Source organism: Mytilus galloprovincialis, chromosome 3 (assembly GCF_965363235.1).
Source record: "Mytilus galloprovincialis chromosome 3, xbMytGall1.hap1.1, whole genome shotgun sequence".
Lineage (NCBI taxonomy): Eukaryota > Metazoa > Mollusca > Bivalvia > Mytilida > Mytilidae > Mytilus > Mytilus galloprovincialis.
Genome location: NC_134840.1, coordinates 8,954,700 through 8,982,209, shown reverse-complemented (window position 1 = coordinate 8,982,209; position 27,510 = coordinate 8,954,700). Strand labels below are relative to the sequence as shown.

Here is a 27,510-nt window from a genome sequence, read left to right as displayed (position 1 = left end):
CAATTTAAAAAATGGTACAAAAAAAATCCAGTTCTTTCCTGTTACCAAAGTGAATCAATTTTAAAAAGTTTCTAATGGGAATAAGGAATAAGTTTAAGACACAATTTGTGGTTTACTAGTATATCCTTCAATAGTTTATCAAATGCCAATTATTGATTTTAGCATTTGCAATACAAAAGGTTTAGAAATATACTTAAATATAGTCAGATATGTCGGTAACATGAAAGAATCTTGAGTAACAGGACAACGGTAACAGGGCAGAGTTGGTAACAGAAAGGATTTTTCTGCTTTATTTTAAAGTTTAAGAAAAATAAATCATTTTAGATTGGTCACAATTGGAAGATAACAGCAAACAATGTCATTTATCCTTTGAAACTGTATTTGCAAGATGAAACATCTGCCCAGGTGATGAAAAATTCTAAAATAAATTCCTTTCTGTTACTATCTAATATACTAGAATTGCACAATGTTCTCTGCTGTTATCAAAAGCAAAAAACCTATTTTTTATTCAATATACTGTATATTATTTTGAAATTTATTTGATATGGGGGTGATAACTTATATTAAATGAAATGGTTGGCATATAGTAGATTAACTGTTCGATTCTTCAGTGAAATTGTCTTGAACATCCTTCCTGTTACTGATGATGGTTATGCTGTTACTTTTGATCAGGTAACATGACAGAACGTAACAGAAAGGAATTACGCGATAGTTTTTGTCCTTTTTATCACATTAAATGTAAGTGTATTTCCTGTGACATATAACTTTTAAAAAGATGATATAAAAACACACTTAATGTTGTGGTGCACACTTAAAAATATTCTCAGAAAGTGTAAAAAAGGCTATAACAGGATAGAACACCAATAAGTATTTTTCTATAAATTCTTACCTTGGATGGGCTTGAATTTTCAAACCTGGCCACTATTTCTTTGTACTAATACATTCAGGGACTGATGCTCTTCACAATACATAATGGGAAAATAACTCTTGATCTTGTAAACGTTTCCACAGGTAAAAAAAACCCAGTGGTAACAGGAGGGAAATCACCCCTGGGGACAAATTTTTTTTCTCTTAAAATTTGCAAAATTTTATTACATGCTATAGTTATAATATAAAAAGACAAATTAGGGGCAAGTTTATTAAATAATATATCATATATGTGAGAATCGGACGCCTGTTTAATTAATTTGGATATTATTTGAATGATTTAGTTTTCAAAAAAACACAGGGGACAACATGATTTTAGGGGGTGTTGAACATTTAAATTACAATATTTTATTGGAAGAAATATAAGAATGAGTGTTTAATTGGCAGGCCATGGTGCATTATATAATTTAGTTTATACTAAAACTTAAAATTTTCAAAAAAGATGGTTGAATAAAAAAATAATTGCTGGTGAAGTGCGGGACATGGAAATTAGACTTTTTCAGATATTGTCTCATATATAAATCTCAAGAGTCTTGCAGAAGGGATTTCATTGGTTGACTGTTGAAAAAGTCATATAATATAACACTTTATGATATACCACAAGTAGATGCTTTTCATATGACATCATATAATAGGTGTCTGGCATATCATATTAAAAGCCTGAGGAGTTTTGACAGTTCTGCCTGCAAGAAAATTTTTACTTTGTTGAAAACATCATTTCATGTTTTATTTATTACCACAAGAATAATAATATATTAACAGCATACACCTCATAACGATGAAAGTAAATAACAAAATATTTGAGATGTTATTATTTATATATTTTCAGTCCAGAGGTAAGAAGGATATTTCCAGATATGAAAAACATGTCCGTGCTTTTGCTGATAAAAAGAAACACGGGAAAGCTCAGAGGGCAGTAGGTATCAGTGTAGAAGGCAGAAATATGGCTCTGTGATACAACCAATGGAAGAACACTACAGATTGTGTATAGATTGTGCTGGCCAATCAACTGAGAGGTCTCTTCAGTAACAGTTTTAATTGGACCAGATAATGGTTGAATTGGTAAAACCATTCACACTATTCTGGAATTAATATTTGGAGCCAACCAATCTGTTTAAAGTCAAATAATCTGACAAAGGGAGATGTTTAAATGATTGGCAGAATACTTAAAGGTGAAGTGTAGCTGAATTGTTCAATTGTATTAAGCCAACACACATTAAACCTTTTTGAGGGGATGTTTCTTTAAAAAAATTAATTTAACATTGTAGATTCTAAATATTTTGAAAAAAGAATAAGTGTTAAAGAAAATGATAAAAAAAATCATTTCTTTCCTTTAAAAAATTTGTGAAAAAAAACACAAATTGTTTTTTGTATATTAATAAATAAAATTATGTTTTTTCATTGAGAAAGTTGGAGAAAAAAATGTCTGGAAAAAAATCATGCCCTTCAATATAGGAGATGTCATTTAACTGGTGCGGCCAAATCACTAAATTATAGCTCCAATACAAGTGAAAAACACTATGATTTGAAATTATAAAGTTAATATTTCATTTTTGCTCAGTTGATTAGAAGTTATAACAGTATTTTTATCAGTGATGGAAGTAATTGAATAGAAACACAGCATAAGTATTGATATGAAAATTGATTTCAAAGTCATTTTTCAAATAAACAAACAGAGACAATTCAATCTTAGTTACCCAAAATTATCAACAGATAACATTTACAATTGTTCTTGACTTGGTAATGCTATATGTAAATAACAAAATTCTGCTAAGTAGGAGACCTTAAAGCAAAGTTCCAAGCATATCCTTTCAGATAACTTAGTAAAAAAGCCTTCAACAAATGCATTAGTTGAAATATTTGTTCAGAAATTATTTCTTGTCATGATTTACATGTATGGATGTGCTTCTGTTTATCATATCAGATTGGCTGGCTCTCAGCATTGACAGTGCTTTGAAATTTGTAATTTTATAAACTTGTGTATATGATTGAACTCTATGTAAAAAGATACATTATTGTCAACAATTAGTTTAGAGAAAAAATGATCAGGATTTACAAAATGGTTTGTAATGATTTCTATTGAATTGTGACTATTTTTAAAATGATTCACATGATGGTTATTGGAAGTTTTCATTTTCAGTAATGACTATATTTTGACTTATTGCTGAGATTTGACAATTTAAAAATGTTTCATCCTGGTCCTCACAATAGGTCAAGTAGTGATTAAAGTAAGAAATTTCTGTGACTTTTGTACAATGAGAATTTGATTACATACAAAGTAACAGGACAGATCATTCATCAGTTCATTGAATACCAAAGACTTCTGCTTTGGTAGAAACTGAGAGTGGTCTCAATTTGTATAATCAAAGAAGTATCTATTTTTTTTGCTGTAACCTTCTTTAATATTTAAGATGAAGAACAGCAATACAATGTTTTATTGATATATTAATTATTTTTCAATATTTCATATTTCATATTTACCTCACGCAAGCACTTTTTATATTTCTTTTACACATTGAAGTAAAAGCAAAATTACATATTTCATAAACAAAGGACTGTGAGTTGTGATGGGGACACTGAAGTGTGATGGTCTGCTATGAATTATGATGGTCCTATGTCACAGTCCCACTTAAACATGCTTTAAAATGCACTTCTGGATGTATCAAACAATTGCACTTCATCATGACCATCACAGTTATGAGTAACATAGAGAGTCATACATATAAATTACTAAAAATAAACAAATTCAAATGTTGATCTTTCCTCTTTAATAGTTATAAGTGTCTTTTAAACCATTTGTACAGCTTTAACCTTACCAATCATTCTGGGAGTTATGCCAGTAGATGACACCTGTAAAATTGTTATGTTATGCCTAAAATCTATAATAAATCTAGTGGTCGTTGATAAGGAGAGGTATGATTAAGGACATTATTTGGCCCCTGATTTGCAAAATTTGTAACTTTTTAAAGTATTAAGCTAAAAAGATATATTACTCACAATAGTATCAGAATATCTTTTTGGGTAAAGCTTAAGTTCATACCAAAATATTAATGTCAAGATGTCAAAATATGTCTCTTTTGACAGCTTGTCCACTGTTGTACTAAACACAAGAAGTTTGGAGCCTAAATCAAATATGCAAGACAAAATTCAAAACATATAGAAACTAAAGTATCATACCATGCCCTTTATAAAAAAAATATCTAAAATAGTGTTGACTTGTATACTGTAAATCAGAAATAATTGCATGCATTTATTATTGCGATTTTGTCATTTTAGACTACAATGTGATTTTATGGTTGTGATATGGAGAAAAATCCTGTTTAATTCATATAAAAAATTTCAAAATGCAAGTTTAAATTATTGCAATTATAATCCTGTCACATTTTTCGCAATATTAAAAACATCACAATAATTTCTGAATTTACAGTATTATAAATATTAAGATAACACAACATAAAAAATGTCTTTATTTAAGTGTCTAGATCTATAAAGGTGCACTTCATTTGTATTTAATCATTATCTCATTATTTTTGTTTGTTTTTGTAAAAGAAGAATAAATGATTGAATTTGTTGAATGAGTATGTACATAAAACATTTAAATATATATATGTCTTATTTTATAATATAAACAGAAGATGTGGTATGATTGTCAATGAGACAACTCTACACCAGAGACCAAATGACACAGAATTTACCACTAAAGGTCACTGTACGTCCTGCAACAATTATGACAACCAATACAACATAATTAGCTATAAAAGGCCTAGAAATGATAAATGATCACTGCAAAACAATACAAATGAGAAAATTAATGGCCTGTTTAAATAATGAATTAAAAAACAAATATGGTACACAGCATTAAACGACAACCACTGAATTACAGGCTCCTAACTTGGGATAGGCACAAACAGAATGTGGCATGGTTAAACTAGCTAGTAACAAACCTTCATCTTTATCCTGGAAAGTGGTGTTACAGTACTATATTATAGAACATACTATAAAAATCAGTTGAAAAGAGCGTAACTCCTCAGATTGATACAAAGCAAAAATATATCAAACAAAAACACGAGTGGATGTGGCATTGTACATAAACATAACCACCAAAAAGACACTGATTACAGATCAGAGAGTACTCGCAGTTGCTGACTGCTGCATGTCTATTTTATAAACCTATATTGCACTGACAGTTTTGTTTTAAATAACATTTGACCATATATATATATATACATATAATTCGTCTAAACATCAACCCAACAATGTTAGATCTGTAAATTTGCTTTTGCTATTTTCTTTGTTCTTCTTGCCGGGATTCAAACTCGTGCTACTGATATATCGTGACAGCAAATGGCCTAGGCTTAACAATAATAAAGCTTTCGGTGGCCTGGTGTTACCTTTCCTTGTCAGTTTTAATCTGCTGTCGTAATATATATTTATATATTATACATATTTAATGAAAATATGAAATTACAAAGGCTTTACTCCAATATGTTTTATAAAAAGATCTTTCCAAAAAAAGGTAAAAATAACTTTCACTCTAAGAAGAATAGCACAAAATAATAAAAAAACCTAATATACACACTAACACACTATTTGGACAGAAATAACAATATTTTGTATAGAAATTCCTTTCTATCTGTCATTGGAGACATTATAGTTGTCCCAGATATCAGCGTCTTAAATATATGCCTATTAATGATAATAATGTAAGTAGTATACCTTCAAGTTATATACACTGCAAGCCATGATTTAATTAATTAGATATATGAATATGTAAACATTAACATTTAGTTATCATTTCACTGGAACTGTTTTTTGTAAAGACAGTTTGATCTGTACATCTGTTGGAGACAATACAATTTATCTTGGGGTGAACACAACAAACACGACATGTGTTGGAGACAACACAATATCTGTTTGAGACACCACAACCTTTGTTGGAGACTTCACAATATCTGAAAGTAAAAACGGGAAGAATTTTAAGCTGCTGCTGTATTTATTAAATATTGGGAATTTTCATTTTACAGGGACACTTTACTTTGATTACATGCAAAGTACTGTTACTGTGTAAATATTTGACCAAAAAGCAGTTTCACTGATCGTATTGATCGACATGAGGCGGTTATTTAGAAGCTAGGTGTAGTCGTGGACTTTCTATAGTTAGTATAGAAAGTCCCTGGTGTATTATATCATATTTGTATGCATTAAGCGTTTTGTACCAAATTATACCCCTGGCATCTTATTATTGTCGATCATGTGATAATGTAAATAACGTGATATTATTTCGGGCAAATTAAAAAAAAAGGAGAAAAACTGGTTTCAATTCAATGTGGGTATGAATGGTTTTACATTAGTTATTGTTGGGCCCCTTTATAGCTTTCTGTTCGATGTAAGCCAAGACTCCGTGTTGAAGGCAGTACCTTGACCTATAATGGTTTACTTTTATAAATTGTTATTTGGATGGAGAGTTGTCTCATTGGCACTCATACCACATTTTCCTATATCTATGATAAAAATAATTGTACATTTTAGATTTCTTGTTCAAATGCAGATTGTTTGTACAAATATAAATACACTTACATTTTTTTCTTACAGAAAGTAAACATGATACACCACGATCCTATAAAAAATATCAGTATGATCACTGCCACTCCTATAACCGCAATAACCATAATCATATCAGAGTCCCCTGTAATATACAGTTCTATACTGAAACACTGATCGTGATAAGTCAGCCATATATATTATAACTCGCATAAAAATAGCCTCGAAAACTACTGACTATAAATCTTGAACATGTTGGATCTACATATTTTTAGTTGGTCACTTGTTGCGGAGAAGAACATAAAAAAAAAAAACTAATATAAAGTACTCAAAAAGGTTTGTAATTATAATGTCGTTTTTCCCTATTACAAGCCGGACTCTATCAGAATTTAATAGCCTCAGGCTTCTAAAAGAGGCGATTCATTTGGTCAAAAGTAAAAATCAAAAGCTTTATCGAATAAAAACCACGAAAAACATTGATTTTAGAATGTGGCTTGGTCGAGGGAAAAGTGACCACTCTGGTCCTGAAGCACCCCAAATGATCTGATTTTTGCTACAGATTTTGGTTAGCAGTTTCATTATCTTGTACTCGACAAGAAGGAATGGTAGTAGACAATTCTATTCCCTTTTGTCTGTCTAAATATGAAGCTGCTTCTGATTTTACAGTACTTTACAGCCAAATTATCGTTGCTCAGCATTATGTTCAAGTATAAGGTTAAGCTAGCTATAAAACCAGGATTAATCAATCATTTTCTACATAAAAAAATGCATGTATCAAGGAACATGACAGTTATTTTGCATTCGTTTGATGTGTTTTAGCTTTTTGAATTTTCCTTGGAGTTCGGTATTTTACAAACCTGATGCCTTTGTTATTGTTATTTGTTTATTTACTCTTTTCTATAATTCGGTTAATTGATGCAATGAAACTGCTTTGTGCTGCGTGATGGTTCATCTAACATCAATGTTTAATAAAAGGTATTTATTAATCTTTTATCACTTGAATCGGTTTGTACTAGCTTTGATCTAAAAACGCACCTTCATTATGAACCAGAAGCCCTTTAAGAAACAGTAAAGTATATTGTCCGTTATTGTAAAAAATGTATATCTCTGACGCGTAAAAAATAGAATAATCAAAACAATTGAAACGCATACGATATTTGAAACCAAAAGCTCATGTACTGACTGACGTGCTTCTGTACTGCCATGATGTATAGCATACACTTTTAAAAATCGCCGTTGATGAATTAAGAAATTGTTTAGAAATTTAGATTACAAAACTCGCTCCGATAAAGTTGACCATAGATTCATTTCGATATCCATTTTTAGGTTTTATGCTGTTTAAGCCCCTCACGTGTATTTACAACTGTGGCTTAACAAATTAAAGTTTGAGCGCTTCTGATGTACTTGGAACAAGCACATGTATGATATGGCGGAGTTAAACATATGTTCTATTGATCTTAATATTAGTATTTGAACATGTTATGTGTTTTAATACAATAGAAAAATCTTATAAGGTGTAACTGTCTGTAAGGCACATGTGTCATGTGAAAGGCCGAATAAAAAGCATGTGTCCACTGTCGAAGTGAAAATGAACATCGCAAAATTTTAGAAAGTTAATAGGTAGGAAATTGATGTCTGCGTATCTGATATATGAAGGGGTTGAAAGTAATTTATTTAAGATATGCAAGTTCACACTGAATAGAAAAAATAGACATATTATGGCTGCTGTTTAATTGAAAAGTCACTATATTATAAATTAAATGAATGATTGTGTCCGTTAATAATGCGAAGATGTGTATTGTTGTTTACACGAATAAAATGGCATGCGAGGTATTGTTAAGGAAAACAACTCAACGACGAAAAACATCTGATGATGGTCATGAATAAATTCTTTTTCCGACGTAGTCGGTATAGTTTCGGTTTGTGCCCTTGAACTTAAGGACGCTTAACTATGGCAACAGAATACGCTTGCTCGAAAATCCTTTCTGTGATTGGACAAAATGCTGTCATGGTGGGTGATTTGGTTGTGTTTGAAAAAACGTCTCGTTAATTATATCGTGATGGAAAGCAAGTGAAAAACTATAAATATTTGAAGTAGATCTTACAAAGATTTATATTTTTATTAAAATAATTGTTTCTCCAATAGCTCTTTGCATCCGTGACAGCTGTTTATTTGGGACAATTATGTAATTTTTAATATAAACTTTGTTGTACGAACGTACATGACTTTTAGAACGCACCTACGCATGTGCGATTTCCGCGGGGTTTTGGTGAATGTAAACAGAAAGATACGAGGACCGAGAATACTGAGCACAAACAGAGAAAACGTTATTTAAATGGTATCTTTGTGCTTCTGAAGGTTATCGAAATGACAGTTTAAACATGTACTCAAATTTGAATACGTCGGATATCGTTTTTAAAGATAGTTCTTGTTATTATTCTTATTATGACCATTTCTCGAAAGCAGCTGTATGTTTTATCGTACAGCGTTTACATATTTTAAAATATAATATATATACGTTTCACTTGTACATGTACAGGCTATTCTTCATTCCTTCAAAGACTTCATTACCAGAGGTGTACTCCTTAAACACTGCTCCAACAGAGTAACGAGGAGGAAAGACACCTTCAATCGGCACTGCATAATTCTTACAATCACCATCACGAATTGGTCGATGAATGTACTCACTAGAAGCATGTTTCTACAGTGTTAGAACTTTAGATACCATTTTAATCATCTGATATCAAATTTTTACTGATTGTGCTCTGCTCCTGAGTGTGGAGTACCTTTGCAACGATGCATGCATATCATGTCTACGCACCCAGTTTCGCTCCATTCAGATTTGAGCAATGCTGCGACAGCGTAAATTATTTGTTTAAAGCTTTATATTTCAGAAACTAGAAGATCCGGATACTTCACAACTTGTATGCGGATACCTTATGTTGCGAAGTTTCCATCTGTTATATGTCCAGTGTCCTCGACCTCATTTCACGGTTCATGGGTCGATGATAGGTTTTTGTGGTTATGTCAGTTTATCAGTTACTATATAAACAATTGTTGAACTATATTTGGTGTATTCAACTATTGTAAGGATTAGATGTCTCTCTGACAGGAATCATATTACCTTAATCTCAATTTCGTAGTTCATTGGTCAATGTTGAGATTTTGTAGTTTGTTTGGTTTGTCAGGTTTTTCTATGTGTCGGTTAGTATACGGAAAGGTATAAACTATGAAATTAAGAGCGAGGGGCTTACAAGCAATTTGATTGGACGAAAAGCTGTAAGTATGTGCCAAATGTGATTATACCACTATATTTAGTGAATGAAAAGATTGTTTGATATTCATGTCTGTCTGGCATGGTTCATCAATTCGTGACTTCATTTTCACGGGTTATTGACAAAGTGAAGTCTATGTGAAACTTCTAGTAACATGTTAATTTTACAAACTGTCAACATGAATTCATTAAAGCAGGCGATGCGTTTTAGCGTGTGCACTCTTGTTGTTTGTTATATTGATCAGACTTATCAGATTTGAAAATCAGTTGATAAACTCATTTAAGAAACCTAACCACTGTTGCTTTTATTTATGACGACTGAATAAGCTGCATATCCCATTATACTCACCGGAATTGGAACCATTTGGAGTTATAGTGCTTGAAACAGCAGTAGTTGACTGATCAACTAAAAATAACAAAAGAACAGTACGTGTAGTGAAGTGTGTAAGAAAAATCAGAATTCTGATACATTATTCTTGATAATTACTTACGGGAATTAGTCGTGTTAGCACTTGCATATAAATAGAAAATGTGGTATGATTGGCAATGAGTTACTTTACATAAGAGATCAGACGAAAGAGTTATTAACAACTAAAGGTCACCGTACGAAGTTCAACAATGAGAAAAGACAATAGCGCATCATCTCATATAAAGGGCACCGAAATGACAGATGTAAAGCAATTCAAACGAGAAAACTAACGGTCCAATTTATGTGCAAAATAATAAACGAAAAACAAATATGAAACACAGCAACAAACGACAACCACTAAATTACAGGCTCCTGATTTGGGACAGAATATGGCTTAACTCATCAATGGATACAAATAGAATCATATCAAACAAAAAGCAAAGAGTGGACTTGGTCGGTTACTTGTACATCCCAACAACAAAACAACACTTAGTACATATATGAAAGTTTGCACAGTTGCTGACAGCTAGTTCAAAGCCAATAACGACTAATAAAAAAAGTTATACATCTAATGAAATCCATTTTACTTTGCAGCACATTAGCTATATTCTTACTCTATTTGTAATTCGTAAGTGTTGTTAGCTGAAAATGTGTGAGATCATATTCAAGATGGAGCTAATCATACTCTCTCCTTAACATATTAAAAAAGAGGGACGAAAGATACCAGAGGGACAGTCAAACTCATAAATCGGAAATAAACTGACAACGCCATGGCTAAACATGAAAAAGACAAACAGACAAACAATAGTACACATGACAGAACATAGAAAACTAAAGAATAAACAACACGAACCCCACCAAAATCTAGGGGTAATCTCAGGTGCTCCGGAACGGTAAGCAGATCCTGCTCCACATGTGGCACCCGTCGTGTTGCTTATGTGATTACAAATCCGGTAAATAGTCTAATTCGATAGTTCACATTCATGAAAGGAAAGGGGTTGTAGTTACGACGTAAGGAACATATCCAATATCATTTGTGAAACGGTTATTCCATAACGGTCAACCAACTCGTGATGGCGTCCGTAAAATTTACAAAGTGATGATTTCAGCTTCACCATTTGGAACTCTTGGTTTAATAGCTTACTTGTGAGCAGCAACCCTCTATCAAGGAAATCATGATATGATATGCAAGCACGGGAATATCGTATCAATTGGGAGATATTTACACCGTATGCAGGTGCTTCTGGAATGTTGCTACTAAGAAACGGAAAGTTCACAATTGGAAAGCTGAAATCATCTCTTTTGTCGTAAAGTTGCTATAAATGCATACATCCACTTTATTAGCACTTTGGTGAATAGTTGTTTCATTGATAATCATACCACATCTTTCTATTGTATAACATTTCAATGTTTAATAACATCATGATGTTTTACTCACCTTTACATTGAGGGTCATCATTATCATCTAAACATGCGCATCCACATGATGTGGCATTGAATATACCACCATTTTCACAAGTTACAAATGCACACGTATCACAGTATCCTCCAGTAAAGGGATATATACAATCACATTTGGTTCCGTTCTGTTTTTCATTGCATATACATTCACAGTTTGATTCATTCACGGCTGCTCCATTATTACATAGCGTAGAACATTGACTGTTGCATAGAATCCCTGTTTTATGATATTCAAAAACTAATTTTAGTGTAGTAAAATATATAGCCTAGTTTTTCTTAGTTACTTTGACAATAATACAAAATACATTTTCTCGTGGAAAATAATAGCCAATACAATAGAAATATGCTTTAGAATTATATACAATCCCTTTCAGATTTTTTAGAATACAATTTAAGTCACTACAATATGAGCCAACTAAACGCCATGTGTTAAGTTCCCTGTTACTGTATAGCTTTTCTAGTACAAATGATGTGAGTCATGTTTTCATATATATGCAATATCAGTTTTTTTGGCAGGCAGAATTTGCGTTTGCAGAGCATTTGCCATATTCAATTGAAATGGAACTGTTTCTTTCTAATCTATTGACGAAAACCTTTTACTTCAATTAAGAAAGTTTGAATGATAATAAGAAACATAAAGGATAAAAATTCGGCTTCAACATTTAATTACTTACTTTTTTGAAAATGTATACGACTTGTTTGCTTAGAACCATCTAAATTCTTTTGTATATCATATATTGTCTAACATATTGTTTGTTTGATTATATAAATCCTAATGTGTTGACATTCTTTAAAAAAAAAATTAACCTTTTTTTCTGTTTATTTTAGTTTGATAGGCAAACATTTTATAATAAAATGGACTGATCTACGCTGTAATGAGTTGACATCGTTGTGTGTGCGACCTATCATTGTGTTTGGCTCTCACTTTTGCATTTAACAATGAATTTATTATATGTGTATATTAGAAAGACATACAGTAAATTAACATTTCCGTATAAATATGCCATACCATAATATCCACTTAGACAATTGCAGGCACATATATCTGTATTCCACATGCCACCATTCTCACAGGTCCCTGAACATGAGTCAACTGTAAATAATTAACATGATCAATAAGTTTGCTTGCCTGTTTAGTTTTAAAGAGACATTTGATTTTCACTGGTGTTGGAATATAAAGACCAACTGCTTGTCTTTGCATCAAACAAACTATTGGCGTTTCATTGAACACGACAATAAACAGTAACAAACACTGTTACATTGATTCTGATGTGCTTGACCTTTTCTTATTTATAGTAGTACCGTTTTTACTTGCGTCTTAACAATATGAAACGATATGTTTTTCAACAAAAAATTACAAATATGATTGTACTAACATCAGTGATCTATAACCAACAAGAACTCTTACTTTCATACTAATTTGGTCAACCCACGAAAATGAATTCCAAAACATGTTCAGAACTGAATAAGCTATATAAATGTATTAAGGAGATTAATAAAAAAAATTGAAGTTTTCTGGGTAAACAATTGTAAATAGTAAAATATCGTACTCTGCAGATTATTTAAAACGGGAAGTTTGTAGTCAAATAGCAAAAGCGAAAGCTCAAACACATCAACGAATGGATATCAACTGTCATATTCCTGACTTGGTACAGGATTTTCTTTTCAGTAGAAAAAGGTTGATTGAATTTGGTTTTATAGCTAGCTAAACCCCTCACTTGTATGACAGTCGCATATAATTCCATTATATTGACAACGATGTTATTCCACAAGTTTGTCGGTACTGATAATGGCATATTCAGAAATAGACCTTCATGCGCATCAAACTTACATTTTTTTCCATTTTCTAATAGAGACGACTCAACTGCTGTTGTGCTGTAAGTTACCGTGGACATTGTAAGCTCATTAGTCAGTGCATCGTTACTGACAAGATTTAAAACATAAAACATTCCATGCTTTTGTAGCGGTTCAGTGTTTCTGTTAATCCGTTTTTTTCTTTCATAACTGATGTGTTTCACTTGGTTTTTGTTTGTGACCCGAATTTTTAAGTTTTATGACTTTTGAACAGCAGTACATTACTGTTTCCCTTATTTGGATTCCTCGTTGATAAATTATGGATATAGTTAACATGTTTCAATTCCCTGTGGTAGTTGACATTATATAAATTTACATATGTTTCTGTGTCCCTTTTAGTTATATAGCTTCTCCCGTACTAAAGTACTGTGATAACCCTGGCTTTCAAATGTTTGCGTTCCTAGTAAATTTTGTATTTGCCGATAATATACTTTACGATAAAAAAATTATAAGATGTGGTATGATTGCCAATGAGACAACTCTCCAAAAGAGACCCACATGACACAGAAACAACAATTCAAACTAGAAAACTAACGGCCTTATTTAAGTACAAAAAATGAACGAAAATATGTAACACATAAACAAACGACAACCACTGAATTACAGGCTCCTGACTTGGGACAGGCACAAACATACAAAATGTGGCGGGGTTAGACATGTTAGCTCATTTTCAAATATTTATATTGCGAATCTTCAAGAAACGTTTACTACAGTGTATTGACATGACATCAACAACCCTACACAGAAAATACAAAAAGTCTTTTATCAGATAATATATAAAAAAGAAAAAAAACAAATAACTGTTAAATTCGTACAAATAAAAGATTACTTCGTAGATTTTTGTCGTCGTTGCTAGTATTAAGAGTGTAAATAGAAGTAGATAAATGCATCCATATTTGTTTGTATCTTATATAATGTATGTAACTTCTGTATGCTTTTGATTAATAGAGTATATCAAATTTTGATTTTACTCAAAATTGCTAATTATGTAAATCATATTATTACACATTCTAACTTAATCTAGTTTTTATATCGAATCGTGAGTGTGTGTGTTAACCGTCCAAACGTTATGATGCTAGACAAATTCCATCAACTTAATTTTGAACTGTGGCGGGTAGTTGTCTAATTGTCAGCCATACCACATCTACTTCTTTTAATATTTTTCAATTAACTGATATGAAAATAACCCTGTGTTAATCTGTTATGATATTGACAAGCATTCATTAAAGCGACCTATGAGATTATATACTGTTAGAAGAATATATATCCATAAGCAAATGTATTAACACAACTTACTGTCGGTGGGAACAGAATAAATATATTTCATTCCAGTATTACGGTTTGATCCAATACCGTACACCTGTAAATGAGAAACAAAAGACTAGTTAATCTTTTAGATACAGGGGAGCAACATAATGTACTTTATTGGAAAGTGTTATTCCTTTCGCCTTTAGTTTTGTTAAGTTCGTTAAAGGGGCACTGGCTACGAGATATATAAAAAATATAAGATATAAAATATATTTTTGTTCAATCATTAATGAAAGTGAAATAGTGAAATAATAGCGCTTTAAGCAGCCAGTTTGGTTCAATTTTGTCAAAATATGCTAAGAAATATTGTTGTTGAATTATTCATTTGCAAGTGAATAATTCGACCTTATTTAATCCGTATTCATGTGAACTTCAATTTAAGCCATTAGGTAGATATTGGTATTGCATGCATTTTGCGTGTTTCAATTATTTAAAGGAAAAGAATGCCAACATTGAAAGTGAAACAAAGGTCAATCATTTGATTGACTGATTCGATCCACAAAAATCATTCTTATACAGGTAAAAACGATGATTAACGTATATCTATAATCTATAGTATCAAATTAAACAGACCTAGAAAAATCCAAATCCATGAGTCTGATATATCTATTTATATATCTATTTATGTTTATATCCCTTATATGGCAATCCGAGCTCAACTCGACAGTTTATTAGATGACGTCTAGATACACGAAACGAAGCTACATTTTATCGAGATCATTCACGGTATATTGTTTATTTTAAAATTTTTATAATTTGGATAAATGTTTTACATGGTAATAAATCAAATATGAGAATTTGAGTCAAATCTATGAACATGTTCCTTTACGAGATTTATGTCATGATTAATAACTACAATCCATACTTTTATGGTATTGCTTAGTCTTAAGTTTTCTATTTTGCGTCATGTGTACTATTATTTGTCTGCTTGTCTTTATCATTTTTAGCCATGTCGCTGTCAGTTTATTTTCGATCTATGAGTTTGACTGTCCCTCTTGTATCTTTCGCCCTTCTTTTACATTTTTAATAATTATTTTGAATACAAACAAGTAACAACAAAATTTAACAAACGAATTTTACAAATATGATGTAGATAAATTCTCGATATAGTCAGACACATGATTATAGCGTTACGTCAAAGTAGCTTTTATAAATGATATTGATCTCTGTCTAGTCAATATAGATACCACTTATCATTACTTAGCTGTATTTGGTAAAACCTTTAGGGATTTTTGGTCCTCAGTGCTCTTCAACTTTGTATTTTATTTGGCCTTTTTACTTATTTTTTATTCGAACGTCTCTGATGAGACTTTTGAAAACGAAACGCGCGTCTGGTGTGAATACAAAATTTCAATCATTGTATCTATGATAAGTTTATTTTTTAGGTATATGTATCTGTCCATTTGTCTCAATTAAGTGGTTTCCGAATTGTAATTTGGGTATCATTGCTTGTTTGGAATTTCATCTAGATAGATGCGAGATGAATGGAACGAAAGAAGCGTATTGAGTTTCTGGTCATCATGTCAAAGGTCATTGTCACTGTTACTAAATGTATTAGTTTAAGAAAAATTATTTCCCATGCTAACCTATGTTTCTCTTGCTTAAAGGTTAAGGTCACGTAGATTATAGATTGTAACACATCAAAACATATTTAAATGATTTTTATGAGGAAACTAATTTGGGACATCGTACTGGTATTCTCGGTGGATAACAAAATTTGCATATTTACTGTTCATTTCTTTGTTCTAAATTTTAAGAGTTATACCCTGATTTAACAAATTTTATAAATGTTGACATCATTAGATAATTTTCTCTTTTTTTAACTGGAAAGCAAAGTAGAGCCAATAAGCGATGTAAAGATGTATCTTTTAATCTTTAAGTCTTCAATTCTTTAAGTAAATCGAATCGTTCAAAATGAAACTACTTTTACATGTAAAAAAACTGTTAACACTTAGTGCTATATTTATTTTAAAAAACCCACAGGAAATGTATGCATCATTGCAGTTAGCAAGATTATTGAATATATGAAAGTGTATCTAATTAAGTAGCTCACGCTTTTTGACTTTAATACAGCATTTACATGTTGATGAATTACAAATAGAACAAACATTTAAATGTTGATATGAGAACAAGTCACACAACAAATTATCAATTTACAACCTTCACTATCACTGGCTCTGTCAATGGCCCTTCGGCATGCATAATCGCAACAAAAGCATCATTATGCCATAAAGTTCCACCAAAACTAATAGGACTATTTCCAGTTTGAAATATTCTGCTATCACCGGCTATGCTACTTGTTATAATTGGTGTTCCTTCTTTAGTAAAAATTTCTGAAATAATGAAAAGAACATTACACTATTAAATATTTTTAATATTTGTGTTTTCCTTTATCTTCAAGAAAAAAGTCCATGATCATATGAAATTTTACGGAACAGGCTTTTGATTATCTCTTTTGAATTATTTCAAACCAATTAGTTGATTTGATTTCTCTAATGCATTTTTTTACATTGAATTATGTATTTTATAGCTCTTTATAAAGTATGATAATTGTCCAATGTTAAAATGCCGTACGATGACCTGCAGTTGTCTAAATACTCGTCTTTCATTCGATCATAGAAGTTTATCTCACAGGCAAATACCACACATTTTCATCTCTATGTATGCTAAGTATTCCACATAAGTTTATAATGGTATCAGTCCCATGGCTTTTTTAATTACAAAAAAAAAACTTTTGTGTAAGTATTGGTACTTTGAATCTGATTCATGTCATGATTGAGATAAACATTTTCAGTTAATCTAATTGTGTAATCGTGTTTAAACTTATGTTGTTACTCTCAAAGTCTATTGTCTTTAGTAATTCACAGTTCTATGTATGCCAGTTTGGCGTTTTGTTCTCCAATATTTCATAGTTTTGTTTTTCAAAAGTATTGATTTTGATCGTATCTTAGAAAGACAACTCAAGGATCTCGTGTTCTGTTCAGGGCATGTTAATGAGACTTTTTATGTATCTGTTATCATGTTGATATCTCGCGCACTTTGGGTGATTATGTGAATACACTTTGATAAGGTGGATAATTTTTAAGTGTAAATTTCTGTAGTTGGGTATGTACATAATCATCGACTCATCTGATGATAATGAGTCAGTAGACGTCATAATGTATGGACAAGTGAACTATTGCGTCGCAAATAACGTCATAAAAAGCATACATATTTGAGTTTTGTGTCCAGATGTGTTAGTTGAAACTAATCATGCAGTGCTTAAGTTAAGTTGTTACCTGTGTAATATTGCTTCATATCATTCCAAACAAATGATATTTCTATGTTATATGCACCAACAGGAATTTGTGTCCAATCCCTTTGTACCCCTTAATGAAAAATATATTTTCATAAAACCACTTCAAAATTATATAAAAAGGTATAGGAAATGTGCGTGAGGATTAAAAATGTGCATGTGTCTATCTTAGGTTGCTATAAAACCCTATCATTGAAAAGACTGAATCTCACTTTGTTCCCCAAAAATTTAACAACAAATATGAAAATGTCTCAAATGTCAAACGAACTATCATACATATCCACGGTTATGGACAGAGTGACTGAGGTAAAGGTTACCACTTATCTGTAAAGAATTGTACATGTTGACTGATTTGATCCTCAGTGGAACGCGAAGTCTACTTATGATTTCATTCTAACTTTTGAAATATGGAAACACTAAGATCTTAAGATATAGTATCTCTTTTATATGAAACACACAATCCGTATATTGAATATCTAATATGTCACACTATACGGACTTCATATACAGGAGTGTGCTCCTTACGCAGAAACTGCTCCAACAAAGTTATGAGGAGGACAGATTAAAATTGACACTCCGTAAATTTTATGGACACCATCACGAATTGGTGGATCCATACGATGTGTCTTTAACTAAACTAGCTAAGGACATTTTTGCCACATGGTAGATTGTGGTTTGTCATTATGTCGTCTAATCTTTTAATTACCAAACGTGACTTATTCCCGATTGTGACTGTTTTGCTGAGTGAAAATTCGCATTACTATAAGACGTGTTACGGTACTTGTCTATCCCAAATTCATGTATTTAGTTTAAATGTTTAATGTTATATTTGTAATTCTCATCGGATTTTGTCAAATGTGTTAACGTCTTTTCTATTATATTTATGTGTTATGGTAAAGAAAATTAATCACCGCATTCATTTTTTAGATTTGATTTTGTTCAACGTAATCAGTACGATATTTTACGTTTGAAGTTAGATTCAAAACAAACCGGATATAGATTTATAATAAATAGTTAATTGCAACCTTAGTTTGCTATTTATAAGTATTAAAATGTGCATTGTTATTAAATGCAATATCAGTATTTAGTTCAAATATAATCTTAAATCAATCCTAATTCTATCTTATTCATTCAAATGTGACGTCATTTTTCATTTTTTGATGATCTGTTTTCAAATTTCTTAAATTCAAATGTGACGTAATTTTTGTGCTTTTTCACTATCGTATGTGACGTCATTTTTATGATTTATTGCGTTGAGGCCTGGACTGAGTCGGGTGTGTCTATCCTGTGTTGGTCTTTGCATTATGTATTCGTGTTTGTTTTCTGTAATTAGTTAATACTTCAGTTTCATTATGTATATCTATTATATTCATTTAATAAAATTTACTGTTTGCAATAGCATTAATTGTTCTAAATGATAAGGATGTTCTTATCCCAAGCTTAAAAACATAGCCGTATTTGACACAACCTTTTTCAACTTTTGATCTTCAGTGCTGTACAACTTTGTACTTTTTTTCACTTTCGATCTTTTATATCTGGGCGTCACTGGTGAGTCTTGTGTGGACGAGGCGCGTTTTTGGCGTATTGAATTTTAAACCTGATGCTTTTTGTTATCCATTAATCATGTGTTTTTTTTTCTAATACGTTCTCCTATTTATTTGTATTGTAGTCCTGTAATATTATGTTGTCATTTCAATGTTATATTTAACACTGCCATTAAAGTGCGAGGTTTGGCATGCCACAAAACCAGGTTCAACCCACCATTTTTTCCTTTAAAAATGTCCTGTACCAAGTCAGGAATATGGTCATTGTTATATTATAGTTCGTTTCTGTGTGTGTTACATTTTAACGTTACGTCGTTTGTTTTCTCTTATTTTTGAGTGTAAATTCACATTGCGATAAGACGTATCACGGTACTTGTCTATCCCAAATTCATGTATTTGGTTTTGATGTTATATTTGTTATTCTCGTGGGATTTTGTCTGATGCTTGGTCCGTTTCTGTGTGTGTTACATTGTAGTGTTATGTCGTTGTTCTCCTCTTATGTTTAGTGCGTATCCCTCAGTTTTAGTTTGTTACCCCGATTTTGTTTTTTGTCCATGGATTTATGAGTTTGAACAGCGGTATACTACTGTTGCCTTTATTTGAACAGATATTACCAATAACAAGTAAGTAGTAATATTTACATTGAGCTACATCATCAGTAAATATTCCTTCCCGGATAATACATGCACCATTGTCACCATTACACACGCCGCATCCATCAAATACACCAGCATTCAGAGTATTGGCGCAGTCGAATCTCTAAAACAGTTACAAAATATTATCAAACAATTTTTTCCTTCTTAATTACATTACCATTTTATGATACATTTTCATACTGGTTCAGTGTTTTGTCTCTTAACTAAGTAACATGATTTTAATATAATTAGAATAGCCTATAGTAAGGTCTTTCATGCTACTTTTACTAATTCTGTAATTTCTGATCTTACCAATCAGGTTCCAATTAAATCAAGTTAAGGTGTTAATAAACACCTTGACTAAATTTAATTTAGCTTCTTTGATTTTCATTAAAATTTGACACAATAATTATTTTGACCAAGTGACAAAAATATAAAAAATGATAATAATTTCCCTATCAATAGAACGTGAAAAAAACGTTGGAAAGATTTTTACAGAGTCTCCCTGTAGGTTGCACTTTGTAAATACAGCTGTTTCTCAAACCACGCCTCTTTTGGGGAGATTTAGAATATTCATAGAAAATTGATTTTGTTTACATATTGGTTCCCAGTTATGCTCTCTGTGTTCCATCTCATAGAGACTAACTTGGGAATGTTACCAGTAAAAATACACGGGCATATTGTTTACATTGAAATCTGTGGTAACCCTTCATTCGAGGTAGGGGTAGTTAAGAAAATTAGTGTTAGTTTAAACTCTGAAAAGTTCAGGGCATATAAACGTTGAAAATATGCCGCACAGCCCTATATTTTGACCTTTGAAAAAAATTGTAGTGCATATGAACTTTCATTTCTATGATAATTTTTTTTTCAAAACTTCATAGTAAAAGTGGTACAGTTTTAGCCGTAAAAGGAGTTCCTATGGGAAATTGCATTGTCAATATTTACAGAAATGAAACCTATATAGGGTGAAAAAAGGGAACATTCAGAATTTAACCAAATTTGCTTTATCTCACAGATTTTAAAGAAATTAACTCAAATATGAAGTTTTATAAATATTTCATGAAGATTGATAGAATCCTGGGCTTAAGATATGATGACCCAGCATAAATTCACAGTTTACAGTATGCATAGTTTACTTAAAGTCCTGAATACAAAATTAATTCATAATATTTGCATATTTGTAAGTTAAATTGTTAAGAAGTGTTTATATTTACTCTTCGCAGTCATTGAAACTCATCGATCCTTCCTGAATATTATTTATGGGATGTTTGTGTCCTGTCGATTACCCAAAAGTAAGCCGTAACACCTAAATCTGCTTTTTTGTCACGACAGCATAAAAAATACAAGCTAGAAATACAAAAATATCCCAACAAAACTTACAATAGTGTGTTCTATCCTGAATATGTATTAAATATTCCAAATTGCTAGAAACAGCAGAATAATTTAGGAAATGTAAGGCCCCAGGGGCAAAAAACATAGAAAATTGCCCACCCCCTGTGTCATAAAACAGATAATTTAACATGTAAATGCTATGATTTTATGATTTTTAAGTTCTTGATATAGAAAACAATAACTATGCTTGGAAGTTATGCACAAATGAGATGTTAGCAGTCATTTCTATAACATTTTAAGTGAATTTATGTCTCAGACTGGTACCTGCATACATACAACTATTGCAAATATGGCTTTGTTTGAACACTTCTAGTATATTTATTATGTAAATTGTGTCAGATATATGGTTACAGATGATACTGTTGTGACAAGAATTCTAAATTGACCATTTGAGGTAAAAAATGTGAACTTTGATTAACAAATAGGCATACAGTAAGATGTGGACTGGAGACAGAGGCAGGATTGGATATTTTATAATTTTGAATGTTGTAATGATTGACTGCTAAACATAACATTTATGGTATTCTGATATGCTTTCAATGTGTTATCAAAACAGTTTTAAACAGGTTCTAGGCATTTTAAATCAGAAAATATGCAAAAAGGGTAAGCTGGCAATAATTAAAGTCTTGTTTTCAAATTCTTTTAAAAATTGAAACAAGGGAGGGGTATAAAATGTCAGTAAAAAAAACCTTAGAGTATACACAGTGATTTCTTTCAGGCTATAATTCTGATAAATGAGTATTAATGTGAGAAAAACTGATTTTAGAGAGTTTTCTATTTGAATAAATGTTTGTATAGGTTGCACTTTGTAAATACAGCTGTTTCTCAAACCACGCCTCTTTTGGGGAGATTTAGAATATTCATAGAAAATTGATTTTGTTTACATACTGGTTCCCAGTTATGCTCTCTGTGTTCCATCTCATAGAGACATATCTTGGGAATGTTACCAGTAAAAATATACGGACATATTGTTTACATTGAAATCTGTGGTAACCCTTCATTCGAGGTAGGGGTAGTTAAGAAAATTAGTGTTAGTTTAAACTCTGAAAAGTTCAGGGCATATAAACGTTGAAAATATGCCGCACAGCCCTATATTTTGACCTTTGAAAAATATTGTAGTGCATATGAAATTTCATTTCTAGGATAAGATTTTTTTTCAAAACTTCATAGTAAAAGTGGTACAGTTTTAGCCGTAACAGGCGTTCCTATGGGAAATTGCATTGTCAATATTTACAGAAGTGCAACCTGTAGTGTTATGTACCACCTTAGGTTGGATTCATACAATTCGTTTATAATGCTTAGATTTGTTTAAACGTTTCGCTTTAAACATATCCAAATAGTTAATCGGGACGTGTATTTCCGAAATATTTGAGAAGAATCTGGTGTTTTCAACAGTCCATGTTAAATTGATTACCAGATGAAGTTCATATAGTAGGTACGTTTATAACGAATACTTTTGTTTTATCAGACTAGAGTAATTATACTCATCTACAAATTGTTGACATATCCCCATCTTTTCGTTTAAAGGCTTTTGGAGTGTGCAACTAGTAACGAAGGAGCTGCTTATCGTCTCCTATTGTAGATGTGGTTGAGTATTCGATGCATTGATAGTTGTTAAAACATTTTTCTTGCCGTATTACTTCGACATATATGAATTGACGCTTTAAATTTCGTTATATTTTGGTATCTTTAATTTTTTAAACTGTTAATTTTCGTATTTCAAATTTACTTTATACCCCAAAAAAAGCGCTAAACGATATACTAGTACATCACCTGACAATAACCCTCTAAGCAAGCATAATAAAAGCCTGGGCGTCGGGAATATTGATTAGCATCAGCTGTAGCTAAGGTTCCGGGACATGGTGTACCATTTTCGATCAATCCAAATCTTGTCAAATCAGGTCTTGTATACCCAGGAGCCGATTCACAAAGAACTTCACATACTCCGTGGTCTGAAATGAAATCGTATGTATTATTTGACGGAATGAAATTTGAGGTAATCATCAATAAAATCGTAAAAGATATGCAATATAGCCCCCATTTTATTGGCAGAGGTACTATTTGGAAACGTATAAAGAATTGCGAGAGTTACTGAAACAACCTCTTAGGGACGACATCAAAAGTTCAATGTAGGATAAAAAACTTAATTCACATAGTTTTTTCGCTGACCCCCCTACCCCCCTTCTTAACTTAATTTGGGAAAAATTGATTTACCTATATGGATATATGTAAAATCGATTTTAGATTAACAAAACTTGCAGCAATGTTGACCCCCCCACCCCCAAACTATTTGATTTAAGTTTTTTATCCTACATCGATCTTTTGATGTCGTCCCTTAGTTGTATATTGTTTTCATTTGGTCAACACTATACTTGAAAACCTGATGTATTGTCGAGTTCAGAAAGACAGACAAAACAGTTGAATTCATTTGCTAAGGTTCAAGTATCAGAAATAAAATTCAGAATGTCACGAATGGCATAATTAATCATCTCAGTACCAGAATCAATGACAAACCAGACGATTTTAATTTTGAAATTACTAGTGTTGTCAACGGTTAACCGTTCGAACGACCGAATACCGAATACCCCAAAACGGTAACCGGTTAACCGGACTTTTTTTCAATTTTAATAGATTTGATATAAATTTGTATTGAAATCATTAATTATTTGTGTTTTCTTTAAAAAAAAATTGTCGTCGTGGTAATTAATTTGACGGATCAATTGTCAAGTATATTGATTGGTATTGTTAATCCAAAAGTATAAAATTAATTAGAACTTGTCTCTCAGCTCGGGGCAAGATCTTAAGGAAACATAATTAGTTTTTTTTTTTTTTAACAGTAATTTTTTATCAGTTATACGAAATTATTTCAAATTACATGTATCAATTTCCCCCACCTTAGTAGCAATATACCAACCCAACTTCATCTGCATATAGGATATACATTTCCCAATTCTTTCAAGAGCTTGCTGCTGCTACTTAGACTTTGTAAACGCCACCAGTGTCAGAGCAGAAAGATGATGAAACAGGTGTTTATCAAACTAGAGGCTCTCAATAGCATGTGTCGCTCACCTTGGGCTATGTGCATATTAAACATTGGACACAGATAAATTCATGACAAAATTGTGTTTTGGTGATCATGATGTGTTTGTAGATCTTACTTTACTAGACATTCTACTTGCTACAATTATCTCTATCTATAATGAACTTGGCCCAGTAATAACAGTGGAAAATATATTTTAAACATTTACAAAAGGGCAATAACTCCTTAAGGGTTAAACTGACAATTTTGGTCATGTTGACTTATTTGTAAATCTTACTTTGCTGAACATTATTGCTGTTTACTGTTTATCTCTATCTATAATAATATTCAAGATAATAACCAAAAACAGTAAAATTTCCTTAAAATTACCAATTTAGGGGCAGCAACCCAACAACGGGTTGTCCGATTCATCTTAAAATTTCAGGGCAAATAGATGTTGACCTGATAAACAATTTTAGACCATGTCAGATTTGCTCTACATGCTTTGGTTTTTGAGTTATAAGCCAAAAACTGCATTTTACCCCTATGTTCTATTTTTAGCCATGGCGGCCATCTTGGTTGGTTGGCCGGGTCACCGGACACATTTTTTAAACTAGATACCCCAATGATGATTGTGGCCAAGTTTGGTTTAATTTGGCCTACTAGTTTCAGAGGAGAAGATTTTTGTAAAAGTAAACAACGACGACGGACCCCGGACGCCGGACGCAAAGTGATGGGAAAAGCTCACTTGGCCCTTCGGGCCAGGTGAGCTAAAAACGCCTCGTCCTTTTATTCTTAAAAGGTTCATCGGAAGATACCAAGACTTTGTTGATAAATATTCCATATCAACTTAACAAATGATATCATATGGTCTTGAAGTATAGATTATACTAATGTTCATCTTCGTAATAACGTGTTATAGAATTGTTTTATTGTCTTTTTAAATTTTTACTTTAACTGTTTAGCCTATTTTTTGACAGTATCTATTTGACGTGGCTCGGTAGTTCTACATACAGTAATTGTGTTATTGTACTGTTGTACATTTTCATGTTTTGCTATCGTTTTTGCCTTACTGTTTTTGTTAGTTGATATATGTTTTTGTTTTATAGTAATTAAGATTATATTGCTGCTGTACCCCTGTTTTTGACATTTTTACCCATAATGTCTGTTTGCTTTGTTCACACATAGTTGTCCATATTATAAAATTTTATGCGGCTATCATACACGTGAGAGGTTAAGCTGGTTATCAAACATGGTTTCAGCCACCATTTCTACAAAAGACAAGGTCTGAACCAAGTCAGGAAATAACAGTTGTTATCTATTCGTTTGATGTGTTTGAGCTATTGATTTTGCCATTTGCTTAGGGACTGTTTTACCTTTAACGATTGCTCTAATAATCACATACTGGTTTATTTCAGAGCAATGACCGTCTGCCATGTGTGATTAGTCGCGGGAAAGGGAAACACACTAACACACCTGACTTTGAACGAAAATTTAGGACTTATTTCCATAATTATTTTACACGTAGTGAGATATTCTCTAATGAAATGGCTATGACTTTGATATACAATTGATCTGTACATGAAAGAGTTAAAAGTTTTTCTACATACTTAAGGATGAGTAAATAGTTCCCTTAGCTGTGTATTCTGTTCCATTAATGATGTTGTTATCAATTAGTCTCTGACATGTCTCTGATGCACGTTGTTTTATAAGATAAGAATCCATACTTATATCTCCAACGCATGGCTGAAAAATATTAAGAAAACGATAAATACAAAACGTGGATTGTAGTTTTTCCATAATGATAATATTTGTATCATTGCACTAATGCTATGCCAATCTTTTTGCTATGGGTTAGCCTGTCTTCGGTTTACGACATTTTTATTGTCCCTTTTGTACTTTCGGCATTTCTTTTTATAAGTGATAGATATTGTAGATACAACACTGGAATGTTATCATAAGTCAATCACAATGCAAAAAGTATTGCTTTTACTTATTAACAACGGTATTTCACCCTACATTTTACAGTAATAGTGTACTAAAAGCGCGGGAATCACTATGTGATCAGTGTAAACTCATCGAACTTTTGAACAAACTTATTCATAAAGGTTATCTTACCAATGTTTTAATAAAATATTTGAATACGGTCTACATTGGCACAAATATCGATTTTGTTATTAGCAAATTCAAAAATAAATAAATTTGTATTCTTTTCAAACGAGTTTTATTTGGGTTGTGTAAAATTTAGGATGTATAAATACACATCCACATTCATTTTCTCTATAGAGATTACTGTATTTATGAATTACATTATACTTATTTATTTACTGTATATCTTACAACAACATTATTTTCATTTACCTGTATACATTATTTTATTAGGCGTTATTTTGTCCATGGTTATGTCTGTCTTTCTGATATTGTTTGTCATCTCACCCCTTATTTTATAGATTTTGTGTTTACATTGTTTCATAGATTAAATTTATTCGGTTCAGTATATTTTCACTTGTTTGTGTAAATATATATTTTGATTGAGTTAAGGTGGTATCTAACACTACAGGGAGATAGCTCTGTAAAATCAGCCAAACGTTTTACTAACGTTGTGTCAATCTGCTGTATAGCCAGTGTAATTTTTCTGATAAAATGGTTGGTTCAAAATTTTTGAAATTTATATATTTTGGTTAAAGGGTCAGAGTAAAATACTTTGTCAAAATTTTATGAAAATTAAACGAGCCAAATTAATTTTAGTGAAAGTGTTGGATACCACCTTAGGTCATTTAAATTGTTTTTTTTTTGTGTGTATATTTATGTTGGGATGCACAGGCACTTGTCTCAGAATTTTTTTCCTAT

At 31.6% G+C, this 27,510-nt stretch overlaps 2 protein-coding genes across 3 annotated transcripts in view; one reads left to right on the top strand and one right to left on the bottom strand.

Annotated features, from left to right (window-relative positions):
• Nucleotides 1–4,531, top strand: part of LOC143067132 (uncharacterized) — a 41,771-nt gene extending 37,240 nt beyond the window's left edge. For both annotated transcript variants that reach the window (XM_076240188.1, XM_076240187.1), the window contains one exon: nucleotides 1,757–4,531. In XM_076240188.1, coding sequence (XP_076096303.1) covers nucleotides 1,757–1,882 — 126 coding nt within the window. In that variant the 3' untranslated portion in view covers nucleotides 1,883–4,531. The remainder of the gene's footprint in view (nucleotides 1–1,756) is intronic.
• Nucleotides 4,502–23,587, bottom strand: LOC143067134 (uncharacterized). The gene is made up of 10 exons (XM_076240189.1): nucleotides 23,415–23,587; nucleotides 20,256–20,373; nucleotides 18,054–18,143; nucleotides 16,936–17,108; nucleotides 14,764–14,827; nucleotides 12,623–12,706; nucleotides 11,591–11,830; nucleotides 10,093–10,149; nucleotides 6,505–6,613; nucleotides 4,502–5,879 (listed from the first exon to the last, which is right to left on the bottom strand). The coding sequence occupies exons 3-10, from the start codon at nucleotides 18,070–18,072 to the stop codon at nucleotides 5,705–5,707; spliced, it is 921 nt and encodes a 306-aa protein (XP_076096304.1). The 5' UTR covers nucleotides 18,073–18,143; nucleotides 20,256–20,373; nucleotides 23,415–23,587; the 3' UTR covers nucleotides 4,502–5,704.
• Between the last annotated feature and the right edge of the window lie 3,923 nt (nucleotides 23,588–27,510).